The sequence below is a fragment of the Thamnophis sirtalis genome, unplaced genomic scaffold (genome assembly GCF_051295495.1).
Source record: "Thamnophis sirtalis isolate CommonGarterSnake01/CBP01778 unplaced genomic scaffold, rThaSir2_p1.2 scaffold_2, whole genome shotgun sequence".
In the NCBI taxonomy this organism is placed as follows: Eukaryota; Metazoa; Chordata; class Lepidosauria; order Squamata; family Natricidae; genus Thamnophis; species Thamnophis sirtalis.
In genome coordinates this window covers 10,083,793-10,096,955 of record NW_028261382.1, presented here as the reverse complement: position 1 = coordinate 10,096,955, position 13,163 = coordinate 10,083,793, and the positions used below count along the sequence as shown (strand labels likewise).

The window sequence follows — 13,163 nt, the reverse complement described above, 5'->3', positions numbered from 1 at the left end:
GGAAATCATCTGGCCACTGACATAGATTTCTTCAACATTTGTGGGATGATGTCACGGCACACGTATTGTCATTTTGATGTCACCCCGACTGCTATCAGATGCCGTCGATACAACCATCACATCTTTCCGACACTGTTCTCACTGTTATACAGCCTATTTAATCAGATCACTGAAAGATTTAGCAGCTGCATGTCTATAAAAATGGTGAGGTTGGATAGCACCAGGCTTCGTCACTTTGGGGGAAGAGGGTTAGCCTATTGAGGGAATCGCATTTATGGTTTGATGCAAGGGTCCTTAGCCTTGGCCAATTTAAGACGAGTGAATTCCAACCCCCAGAATTCCCCAGCCAGAGCAGCCATATCCTGAATTCATCACAGAATTCTGGGATCTGAAGTCCACCACGTCTTAAAGTTGCCAAGTTTGGGGGCTCCTGTTTTTAACGTATGGTGCGAAAACTCCGAAACGGGACTCATTCACATGGAAGAGTGAATTAAAAAAACAAAACCAAAAGAGTGAAAGAAGGCTACAGAAAAGGGGTACATTAGATTCGTCTTCCAAATCTAACTTGGGTTCCACAAGAGAAAATCGGAGTGAAGGGATGATTTTGCATCCTTTAGCAAAATGGCTGCTGGTTTGGCCTTCACCATAATTTGGCATTCTGCAGCCTTTCAGCTACCAATCCAGAAACGTCTTAAGGCGAATAAACAGAGATTTCCCTTCCTTCCGAAATGGATTTGCTTTGCTTTTCTCTGCTCAGGCCCGCTAGTTGTCAGAAATAGTTCCGTAGTCCCATCTTTTTGGGCCAAGGGTCCAGTTATCTCCGAGCAGCTTGCCAAGGATTGTGCTCAGAAAGGGCCAGGGGTATAGTTTAATTTGCATTTAGATTGAATTAAATGACATGAATTAAATGCCGTTAACAGGGACACATCCTGCAGCGTCTCTAGGAGTAATATCCTCCTTCTGACACATTCCAAAGTTGTCCCCTGGTTATAATTCGGTGGCAGCTTTGGTGGAAGAGTTTGGCATGGGTTGCCTCCCGATCTTTTTGGCCAAATGACTCTGGATACTTTAATGGGTTGGTCCTAATGATTTTGGTGTGTGCGTGCATTTCGTTGATGTACTGTTCTGACCTAGGCTTCCCAAGAGCATGAAGCAAACTCCTTGTCCCGACAAAAACAACTTTTATTGATTTACAGTGAATTCTGCTCATTTACATCCAGCAAAGTCTTTCAAGGGAGGATTTACAGTCACAGACCTTATCTGGCTTGGAGAGCTGCCAGGCCGATATCTGCAAAACTTGGCAAGGAATCTCGGAGAGTCATGAGCCAATTAAGTGAACTAATTGTCTCCTGCAAACTCCACTCCCCTTTTGCTCCTCTTTTATTTCCTCTGGGAATGGCCATTCATTGTCCACCTGTGGCCTTACTCCCAAGTCAACCCTTGCTCCTTAGCTGTTCCCTTCATCTGGCAACTCTGCCCATGCGCACACTGTGAACAGGCTCCAGCTGTTCGTCTGCCTCACTGATGTCTGACTCTGAAGGCAGCTGATAACTGTCAGACGGCCCTGGCCCCCTCTCTGCCTCCGACGCAGAGCCCTCATCAGAGCCTTCCCCAGACTCCAGGACTGGCCCAGGTTCCTCCCCAACCTCCCCACTGTCCGAATCTGCTGCCAGCTCCACTGATTGCTGGCGGGCCACAACATATACATTCACAATTGGCGCTTCTTAAACTCTTCTAGAATTCCTTCTGTCTCTCAAATGGTTGGGTGTTTTTCCTGAAAAAGGACGGTTGTAGAAGCCTCATGTTTTTTTGATCCTAAATGTTTTTGACACATTTATTACATTGCCATCCTTCGAAGGAGCTCCGCGAGTCTCATTTTATTTTATTCTTTTCCCTTAACAACCACACAGTGACTTAGTTTAGGCTGACAAATGTGTCCAGCTTAGGGAATCATCCAGCGAGAATTTGTGACTCCTGGTGCCTCCCAGGCTCACTATATATCTCACCACGAAGGAATACAATTTTCATTTTTTTTTTCATCCTAAACTACTATCTTCAGGGGTTTTTTTTTTCCTATCTCCTTTCTATGCAGATTTAGGCAAGCTTAATTCTACTCTAGTGAGACGTGGTGGCTCAGTGGCTAAGATGCTGAACTTGTTGATCAGAAAGGTCGGCAGTTCAAATCCCTAGCGCCACGTAATGGAGTGAGCTCCCGTGACTTGTCCCAGCTCCTGCCAACCTAGCAGTTTGAAAGCAAGTAAAAAATGCAAGTAGAAAAATAGGAACTACCTTTGGTGGGAAGGTAACACGTTCTGTGCACCTTCAGCATTTAGTCATGCCGGCCACATGACCACGGAGACGTCTTCGGACAGCGCTGGCTCTTCGGCTTTGAAATGGAGATGAGCACCGCCCATTAGAGTTGGGAATCACTAGCACATATGTGCGAGGAGAACTTTTACCTTCGTTCTACTCTGGGGTGCTCAAGAGCTAATTTCTGAAGCTTTGGTGAATCAAAACATACCAAAGATCGCCTGGGTCCCACTTTATGAAAAAAGCAGAATATGACTTGTTTTTAAAGTAGTGTCTTATGTAAATCACTCGTTATTGTTAAGGTAGATGAAAGGTAGATGAGATAATTGAAGGTTTCCTCTGTAGTTTGATCGACATTCGATCCAGGTTTAGTAAGCATGTGTGAAGCTGATCATTTCTGTAGTTGGGAAATCTCAAGGTTTCCTTCTGTAAGAAGATAAAAAGCCAACACAGTTCTAGGCTGCATAAACAGAGGGGTAGAATCAAGATCCCGTGAAGTGTTAATGTCACTTTATAATGCTACACTTGGAATACTGCATTCAGTTTTGGTCACCACGATGTAAAAAAGATGTGGAGACTCTAGAAAGAGTGTAGAGAAGAGCAACAAAAATGATTAGGGGACTAGAGGCTAAAACATACAAAGAACAGTTGGTGGAATTGGATAAGTCTAGTTTCATGAAAAGAAGGACTAGGGGTGACACCCTACATGGTATCGGACCTGAGTACTTGAGAGACCATCTCCTGCCAATTACCTCCCTTCGACCAATCAGATCCCACAGATTAGGCCTCCTCCGGATACCATCAACTAGCCAATGTTGACTGTCGACCCCCCGGGGGAGGGCCTTTTCTGTGGCTGCTCCGGCCCTCTGGAACGATCTCCCGGTGGAGATTCGGACCCTCACCACCCTTCAGGCTTTCCGCAAAGCCATCAAGACCTGGCTGTTCCGGCAGGCCTGGGGCTGATGAGTTCCAGCCCCACTCGAATTGTTGATTGTTGTGTAGTTTTTAATTTGTCTTTGTATCCTGTTTGTCTCGTTTGTTTTTGTATTGCCCCCTTCCCCATGTGTTTGTTCGCCGCCCTGAGTCCACCCCGGGAATAGGGTAGCATACAGTATAATAAATACAAATACAATAATACAATACGTGATAGCAGTCTTCCAATATCTCAGGGGCTTCCAGAAAGAAGAGGGAGTCAAGCTATTCTCCAAAGCACCTGAGGCAAGAAGCAATGGATGGAAACTAATCAAGGAGAGACCCAACCTAGGACTAAGGAGAAATTTCCTGACAGAACAATTAATCAGTGGGACAACTTGCCTCCAGAAGTTGTGAATGCTCCAACTCTGGACGTTTTTAATAAAATGTTGGATAACCATTTGTCTGCAGTGGTGTAGTGTTTCCTGCCTAAGCAGGGGGGTTGGACTAGAAGACCTCCAAGGTCCCTTCCAACTCTCTTTTTCTATTCTAAAAAAACAGTGATGCAAACTTCATAGAATACCTAATTGGCAGCCTCAAACAGGAATCTGGGATGCAAACTGAAATGTACACTCAGCTAGTACAGAGACCTGAAATAATTGGTGGTACAAAAATTTGCGAGAGCATGAATTCTGGGTGTTGTGACATGCCCAGTAGTAATATAGTGAGATTTACAGTACTGTACAGGCAGTGCCACACAGTTAGTGGGCAGATTCTAAAGATAGACCCTTCAAAAAAACACGTTTGGCTAGCTGGATGTGTGAGCTTATTTGCATGGTGTGAAAGCTAAGATAAGAGAAAATCTGCATTCATTCTAAGCCTTAGAAATTAATGAAGATTATCTTATACAAGTAAGGAAGAAGGAGGAGGATTTCTGCAGTTCAAAGAAATCGTGAATTCAGAAACAGCTGGAAGTTTGAAATAAGAGCGACAGAGCTGACGTATTTGTCTGTGGCATTTGGTTTTTCTTAATCTTGTGGGAAATATTAAAAAAAAAACACCAGAATCATTGGGATCATATTGTGATGATGTCTCAGAATACAAGTAGTCCTCAATTTAGGACCACAATTGAGCCCAAAATTTCTGTTGCTAAGTGAGACATTTGTTAAGTAGCATTTGCTCCATTTTACGACTTTTCTTGACACACTTGTTAAGTTTACAGAAGTTGTGAATGCTCCAACACTGGAAGATTTTAAGAAGCTGTTGGATAACCATTTGTCTGAAGTGGTGTAGGGTTTCCTGCCTAAGTAGGGGGTTGGACTAGAAGACCTCAAGGTCCCTTCCAACTGTTATTCTATTCTATTCTCTATTTTATTCATTCTTATTCTATTCTATTCATTCTTATTCTATTCTATTCTATTCTCTATTCTATTCATTCTTATTCTATTCTATTCTCTATTCATTCTTATTCTATTCTCTATTCACTCTTATTCTATTCTATTCTGTTCTGTTCTATTCTCTATTCTGTATTCTATTCATTCTTATTCTACTCTATTCTCTATTCATTCTTATTCTATTCTATTCTGTATTCTATTCATTCTTATTCTATTCTGTTCTATTCTATTCTCTATTCTCTATTCTCTATTCTCTATTCTCTATTCTCTATTCTCTATTCTCTATTCTCTATTCTCTATTCTCTATTCTCTATTCATTCTTATTCTATTCTATTCTATTATCTACTCTATTCTATTCATTCTTATTCTATTCTATATTCATTCTTATTCTTATTCTAATTCTCTATTCTATTCATTTTTATTCTATTCTATTCAAAGTGAATCACTGCAGTTGTTAACCCAAAGGTGCTTTTTCAAGAGGCAAATGGACTTTCTGGTTTTTCTTTGAAAACGTTTAGCTTCTTGGATGAAGAACTGAAGAAGCTTCTTGGATGAGAAGCGAAACATCTTCAAAGAAACCCCAGAAAATCCAGTTGCCTCTTGAAAAATCACCTTTGGGACAACCAGGACCTGGATGACTTGAGAGATTCTCTCCGTAGACATCTGCAGTTGTTAAGTTAGTAACAAGGTTGTTAAGTGAATCCGGCTTCTCCGTTGACCTTGCTTGTCGGGAGGTTGCATAGTGGGAAATCACATGACCCTGGGGCAGTGCAACTGTCATAAATATGAGTCAGTGGCCAACCATTTGAATTTGAATCACATGACCAAGGGGATGCTGCGATGGCTGTAAGTGTGAAAAACGGTCATAAGTCCCTTTTTCAGACCTGTTGTGACTTCAAGAAGTCACTAAATGAACAGTTTAAATTAAGGACTACTTTCAGAATCATTGGCTCTTTTGCTTTTACTCTTGAGTTTTTATCCTGAACTGTTGTCTCCCACCCATATTTTAGGGTTGACGTAACCCAAAATCCTTGTTCAGGAGGTAGGACTGCAGCAGTGAAGGGATTCAGCCGGTTCGCACCTATCCAGGAGAACCGGTTGTTAACTTTCTAAGCAATTCGGAGAACCAGTTGTTAGAAGAAATCTCCTTTTGTTTTTTCCCACTTTACAGGGCTAATCCTGTAAGGAAGGCAGGAAGGAAACATTCTGGTGTTATTTCTAGCCTCATCTTGATTGCCCTGCTTACAGAAACTGCCTCTCCGGTTAACCCTTATGACATAGTAACAACTAAGGCCAAGCGCCCATCGACCTGAGAGATGTTGAGTTGGCCACGCCCACACGGTCATATGACTACCGAGCCCCGCCTACCAAGCTGGTCATTAGGGCAGAGAACCGGTTGTTAAATTATTTGAATCCCACCACTGGACTGCCGGCATTTTCACCTGTCACAAACTCATTCTCCATTCCATCTCTCCCATCCCTCCCTCTTCCAGAGAGCAGCCCATCTTCACCACCAGAGCACACGTCTTCCAAATTGACCCCGCCACCAAGAAGAACTGGGTCCCTGCAAGCAAACAAGCGGTGACCGTTTCCTACTTCTATGACGGCACAAGGAACAGCTACCGAATCATCAGCGTGGACGGAACCAAGGTAAACCCGATCACCTTTGGCGTGCCTTGTAGAACTGGGGATGTCACTTGGTTGGGACCAGGGCTGGGTTTCTCACCCCGTTCCAACCGATTCGGTTGGAACGGGGCCGGCGGTGTCCTCGTGCACGCGCACGGTGCACGCATGCGTACTAGCGTCTGCGCGACGCTCCAGCTGCTCCTGGAGGATCGCGCAGGCGCTGTATGTGTCCTGCGCATGCGTAGAAGCGCAGAACTCGTCAAAACCGGCTAAGGACCGTGGGCGGGCGGGCCCTTCGCCGTTCCCGGAAGTTACTTACTTCCGGGTTCGCCGACCAACCGGTTCGCAGGGACCGCCGCGAACCGGTTGAAATCCACCCCTGGTTGGGACCCCTCATACCTAACGGGAGTCGCGTGTACTAGGCTGCATTAACAGAGGGGTGGAATCTAGATCACGTGATGTGTTCCTGGCGCTAACAGTCATGTGCAGGCTACGGGGGGGAACATCTGAAGGCGTGTGTAATGTTTTAATGTACCGAAGGTATAAGTAAATGTGTGGCAGAAAGTGGACTCTGGGTGTGTTTTTCCAAATGCAGTAAGTGAGGTTGAATCAGAGGTGGGTTCCTACCAGTTCGCACCAGTTCGGTAGAACCGGTTCGTCAAACCTACCGAACCGGTTAGAAGAGGTTCCACCAGTGGACCCGGAAAGCAGGCCACACCTACAGAAGAGGTTCCAATTTTTTTTTTGAAACCCACCACTGACACACACACACACACACACACACACACACAGACTCACGCAGAGAGAGAAAGAGGAAGAAAGGAAGAAAGAAATAAAGAAAAAAAGAAAAAAGAAAGAAAAAAGTGAGAGAGAGATGAAAGAAAAAAAGGAAAAAGGAGAGAGACAAAAGGAAGGAGAGAGAGAGAGAGAGAGAGAGAGAGAGAGAGAGAGAGAGAGAGAGAGAAAGAGAACACATGGCTGGCAAGCCACTCCCACCAGGTCACATGGCCGGCAAGCCACTCCCATCAGGTCACATGGCCGGCAAGCCACTCCCACAAAGCAGACCACACCTACAGAAGAGGTTCCAATTTTTTTTTGAAACCCACCACTGACACACATATATACACACACACAAACACACACACATACACAGACTCACGCAGAGAGAGAAAGAGAAAGAAAGGAAGAAAGAAATAAAGAAAAAAAGAAAAAAGAAAGAAAAAGTGAAAGAGAGATGAAAGAAAAAAAGGAAAAAGGGACAGAGAGACAAAAGGAAGGAGAGAGAGAGAGAGAGAGAGAGAGAGAGAGAGAGAACACATGGCCGGCAAGCCACTCCCACCAGGTCACATGGCCGGCAAGCCACTCCCACAAAGGAGGCCACACCCACAGAGTAGGTTCGAAAAAATTTTGAAACTCACCACTGGGTTGAATGTGTATAGTTTTAGAAGAAAAGTGTGTGAGTGTGTGTGTGTGTATGTGTGTAGAAATGGGCTGGATTATTAGATTACGCTATCATTGTATTGTAATGAAAGGTGTTAATGGTATTTATGTGTATAGGAGTCTTTGAATATTATGATTTATACGGTCGTGCGAACATGATGGCAGATCAAATTAACAAATCAATAAGCACAAGTGATAAGTTCATAATAATGTAAAAAATGCCGGACTAACAATTTAGGATGGTGGCTCTTGACAAGATCTCGGGATGTTGTCCCAAAGGTGCTTTTTTTTCAGGAGGCAACTGGACTTCCTTGTTTTTTTTCTTTTGAAGACGTTTCACTTCTCCTCCAAGAAGCTTCTTCAGCTCTGACAGGATAAGGGGGAATGGAAGGATTCATATTCTTTGCAGACAGCTGGTCATTTGCATCCTTTTAGAGAGTCGTTGGAGCGCTTGGAGGTTTATCTGTGTCCTGAGGGTCACCGGAGTGGTGCCCCTGGTCCCTGTAGCCTGCGATTTTTCCTCTGGAAGTCCATTCCTACTCCCACACCATTCAAAGGGTGTGTTCATCCCAAATTGCATAGCTAAAAGGTCTTCCATTCCCCACCATCTTGACAGAGCTGAAGAAGCTTCTTGGATGAGAAGCGAAACTTCTTCAAAAGAATAAACGAGAACGTCCAATTGCCCCCCTGAAAAAAGCACCTTGGGGATAACCATGACCTGGATGACTGAGAATCTTTACAGGATTTTATCTCTGGATGTTGCTGGCACTCGTGCCCTTGTGACCTCTAGACTGGACTACTGCAATGTGCTCTACATGGGGCAGCCCTTGAAGAGCATTCGGAGACTTCAGCTTGTCCAGAAAGCAGCCGCGCGAGCGATCGTGGGTGCACCTCGGTTCACCCACGTAACACCTATCCTCCGCGAGCTGCACTGGCTGCCTATTGGTCTTCGGATACGCTTCAAGGCGCTAGTCGTCACTTATAAAGCCCTTCATGGTATTGGACCTGGGTACTTGAGAGACCGCCTGCAGCCAATCACCTCCAATAGACCGATCAGATCCCACAGATTAGGCCTCCTCTGAATTCCATCCGCCGGCCAATGCCGACTGGCGACTACCCGGAGGAGAGCCTTCTCTGTGGCTGCTCCGACCCTCTGGAACGAACTCCCCGTGGAGATTCGAACCCTCACCACCCTCCAGACCTTCCGCAAAGCCCTTAAAACCTGGCTATTCCGACAGGCCTGGGGCTAAAGAGCTTCTGCCCCCCCCCTTCTTGAATGGTATGGTTGTTGTGTGTTTTAAATTGTGTATTGTTTGTTTGTCTTTTTAATCCCCTGTTTGTACCTCCTGACTGAGTTGTGAGCCGCCCTGAGTCCCCTTCGGGGAAAAGGGCGGCATATAAATGAAATAAATCCTAATCCTAATCCTAACCGTAATTTGCCCACTCCTGAATCCAAGATTATGGGATTTAGGGTGAAATACAGTAAAATCACAGTTCACCAGATGATCTTTTTATTGTAGGGTGTTCATGATTTGGACGGTTGTTATTTGTCTTCTGCACAGTTTTGTTTCCAACCTGGGGAGCAAATAGGTTGAGAATCAGTTTCCAGGTTAACCGAATGATGCAACCGGTAGGCAATCTCTTCATGCACAATAATTGTTCTCAGTGTACTTTGGCAGCCAGAACCAGTTTGGTAAAAGCAGGGATATAGGAAGGGATTAAATAAGAATGTGGCTTTCTTGATTTTGGAGAGCAGAGTAGCAACTTCTTGTGGCTGTAGATATGTGTTTACATTGGCTTCTGGCGCTAAGGAAAAAGAAAAAACGAATAAGGTTACATTTAATTTTAATGGCTTGGGAGCAGCTTCCTACCAGTTGTGGGGAAATGAATGGCATTTTCTTCTTTACAAGCAGTTCTCCGGCCTCAGTAGTACAGAGTCAGAATATTGACAGATAGACTATTGAATAAGAAATGGAACATGGAAGGAAGCCGTGTAGTTAGTGAATAAATGTGTACATGTACTTACCGTATACTGAGTAGAGCAAGTGGGGGGAAAAAAACAGAGGAAGAAACTCATAGGGTAGAGACAGTTTTGAAAACCCAACTCCTGCATGATATACGACAGCATACAGGTAGCCCTGGACTTACAATCATTCGTTTTAAGGACCGTTCACAGTTGCAACGGCACAAAGGTGTGACCGTTTTTCACACAATCGTTACAGCGTCCCCAGGGTCACATAATCAAAATTCAGATGCTTGGCGACTGGCTCGTATTTACAAACGTATTCCTAACTTTTAATCACGGCAGTGAATCCCTGTGGCAAGAAAGATGTTATTCTCTTTTCAGGAAACGTTTTTCTTCTGAGGAGAGTCCGCCTGTCAGGCCTGCAGTTATATCCCTTTTAGGATCTTTAGCCTGCCACACTCTCCCTTATTTCATTATGCTGTTTCACTAGTGTACTCGTTGGGAGGGGGGGGGGAATAGAAAGGAGTAGAATTGTGGAATGTGTTGTTGCCATTCTTTTCTAGAAGCCAAGGTCATCTTTTGTCTCCGCACCTCTGCACCTGACCGGAGGCAGCTGGGTGGAGATGCCAGCGTGGAAGACAAAGATTGGACCATGTGATGGATTTGTGGATGTGGGGACAAGATCATGAACTTTCAACTGGGTGGGAATCCGATGTAACTTCCAGAATTGGGATTTCACAGATGTGCTAAGATGTCTGATTTATTAAATTGGAACTTTAAGGATCACTTTGCCTTGGACTCTGATTTAATTCTACATGATACTTGGAACGCCGACATTATCCCAATTCTCCTCCTTTCTATTCCCCCCTCCCAACTACTACACTAGTGAAACAGCATAATGAAATAAGAGAGTGTGTGGCAGGCCAAAGATCCTAAAAGGGATATAACTGCAGGCCTGACAAAAGATTTGTAAAATGGGGCCAAAACTTACTCTTGCTTAGCAACAGACGTTTTGGGCTCCTTGGTGGTCCTAAATCAAAGGATTACAGGCAGTTAGAAACACAGCTATGATCTTTAGCTCTTATCTCAGTGGAGATGGAATCTTCTCTTGAAGGACTTTATCGAGTTCTTCCTCTGACAAGATAAGGTGGATTTCCCCACAAAAAAGGAGCTTTGTGATGGGGTTGGGCTATTTGGGGAATAAAGATAAAGGTTCCCCTCGCACATATGTGCTAGTCGTTCCCGACTCTAGGAGGTGGTGCTCATCTCCATTTCAAAGCTGAAGAGCCAGCGCTGTCTGAAGACGTCTCTGTGGTCATGTGGCCAGCATGACTCAACGCCGAAGGCGCACAGAATGCTGTTACTTTCCCACCAAAGGTGGTCCCTATTTTTCTACTTGCATTTTTACGTGCTTTCGAACTGCTAGGTTGGCAGAAGCTGGGGCAAGCAATGGGAGCTCACTCTATTACACGGCGCTAGGGATTCGAACCGTCGAACTGCCAACCTTTCGGATTGACAAGCTCAGCGTCTTAGCCACTGAGCCACCGTGTCCCTTTGACTTTACCTTCTGCTTCATAAGACTTTTCAGCCCTCTCTAAGCAGTTTTCGGGGAGTACCCACCCCAAAAAGGCTCACTTGACCCTTACTCTAAATAGGGGTGTTTCTAGCCCCAATTAAAGAAATCTATGTTTCCCCAAACATATTAGGAAGCCACTCCAGAACGAATGCATGTTTTTTTTCTGTTGCCCATTTTATTATATCTGCTATGTTTGTGATCTGTAGTTGTGGCTTTAAAAAAAAAAATCTCCCCCACACTGCTTGCTTTTATTATTTATAATGTTTGGCATTATTGTGTCTATTTTTAATGAATTCATTTGCCCAGCAGGAAGCTGTGGCTGTTAGGTAGTCTAGAAATCTGTTAAATAAATACATGAATAGCATCTGGTTTTTCACTGGGGCTGCAGCACGCAGTAAAGGGTGGTTTAATCCCCCTTTCACCAGCTGTGGTCCTGAGGAAGCATTCCTGCCCTCGTCTTATTAGCCTTGGAGAAGAAGAAAGAAAAGCCCCAGGACAAATTTGCATGCTGCCTTTCATAATCTCATCCCCTAGGTAGTTGGTTAGAAGTAGCGCCGCGGTAGTTCAAAATGCAGAGCTGTGTTTGCATAAGTCAAGATTCTTCTGTACATCTTCCTCCTGGTTGGATTTCAACAACAAGGTCCAGAAAAAGGAGTTATATAAAAAAGTTAAAGGTTCCCCTCGCACATATGTGCTAGTCGTTCCTGACTCTAGGGGGCGGGGCACATCTCCGTTTCAAAGCCGAAGAGCCAGTGCTGTTCGGAGACGTCTCCGTGGTCATGTGGCCGGCATGACTAAACGCTGAAGGCGCACGGAACGCTGTTACCTTCCCACCAAAGGTGGTTCCTATATTTTCTACTTGCATTTTTTACGTGCTTTCGAACTGCTAGGTTGGCAGAAGCTGGGACAAGTCACGGGAGCTCACTCTGTTACGCGGCGCGAGGGATTTGAACCGCCGAACTGCCGACCTTTCTGATTGACAAGCACAGCGTCTTAGCCACTGAGCCTCCGCATCTCACTAGAGTAGAAATAAGCTTGCCTAAATCTGCATAGAAAGGAGATAGGAAAAAAAACCCTGAAGATAGTAGTTTAGGATGAAAAAAAAATGGAAATTGTATTCCTTCGTGGTGAGATATATAGGAAGCCTGGGAGGCCGCAGGAATCACAAATTCTCGCTGGATGATTCCCTAAGCTGGACACATTTGTCAGGGATTCGAACCGCCGAACTGTCGACCTCTCCAATCGACAAGCTCAGGGTAATAGCAATAGCAATAGCAGTAGACTTATATACCGCTTCATAGGCCTTTCAGGCCTCTCTAAGCGGTTTACAGAGAGTCAGCATATTGCCCCCAACAATCTGGGTCCTCATTTTACCCACCTCAGAAGGATGGAAGGCTGAGTCAACCCTGAGCCGGTGAGATTTGAACCGCTGACCTGCTGATCTAGCAGTAGCCTGCAGTGCTGCATTTAACCACTGCGCCACCTTGGCTCAAAGGGTAGGTATTAGGTATTAGGTATTTTATTATTTGTATGCCGCCCTTCTCCGGGAGGACTCAGGGCGGCGAACAATTCAAAGGGGAAAAAAAGGGGGGGAACATAAAAGACAAAATACAAATAATAAAAGTAAACAACAGTCGCACAACCATACATGTCGAGAGGGGAAGGGAACTCATCGACCCCAGGCCTGCCAACAAAGCCAAGTTTTGACGGCGTTTCGGAAGGCCTGGAGAGAGGTGGGGGTCCGAATCCCTGCGGGGAGTTCATTCCAGAGGGCCAGAGCTGCCACAGAGAAGGCCCTCCCCCGGGTAATAGCCAGGTGGCATTGGCTGGTAGATGGCACCCGGAGGAGGCCAACCCTGTGAGATCTAATGGGTCTGTGGGAGGTAATTGGCAGCAGGCGGTCTCTCAAGGGTCTTAGCCACTGAGTCACCCCGTCCTT

The 13,163-nt window shown here is 45.1% G+C and overlaps 1 protein-coding gene across 1 annotated transcript in view; it reads left to right on the top strand.

The window, feature by feature from the left end:
* The window catches only part of HOMER2 (homer scaffold protein 2), a 91,487-nt gene that overhangs the window by 29,611 nt on the left and 48,713 nt on the right, over positions 1 to 13,163 (top strand). Inside the window, exon 2 of the mRNA XM_087704251.1 lies at positions 6,110 to 6,266. Within this exon, the coding sequence (XP_087560377.1) occupies positions 6,110 to 6,266 (157 nt within the window). The remainder of the gene's footprint in view (positions 1 to 6,109; positions 6,267 to 13,163) is intronic.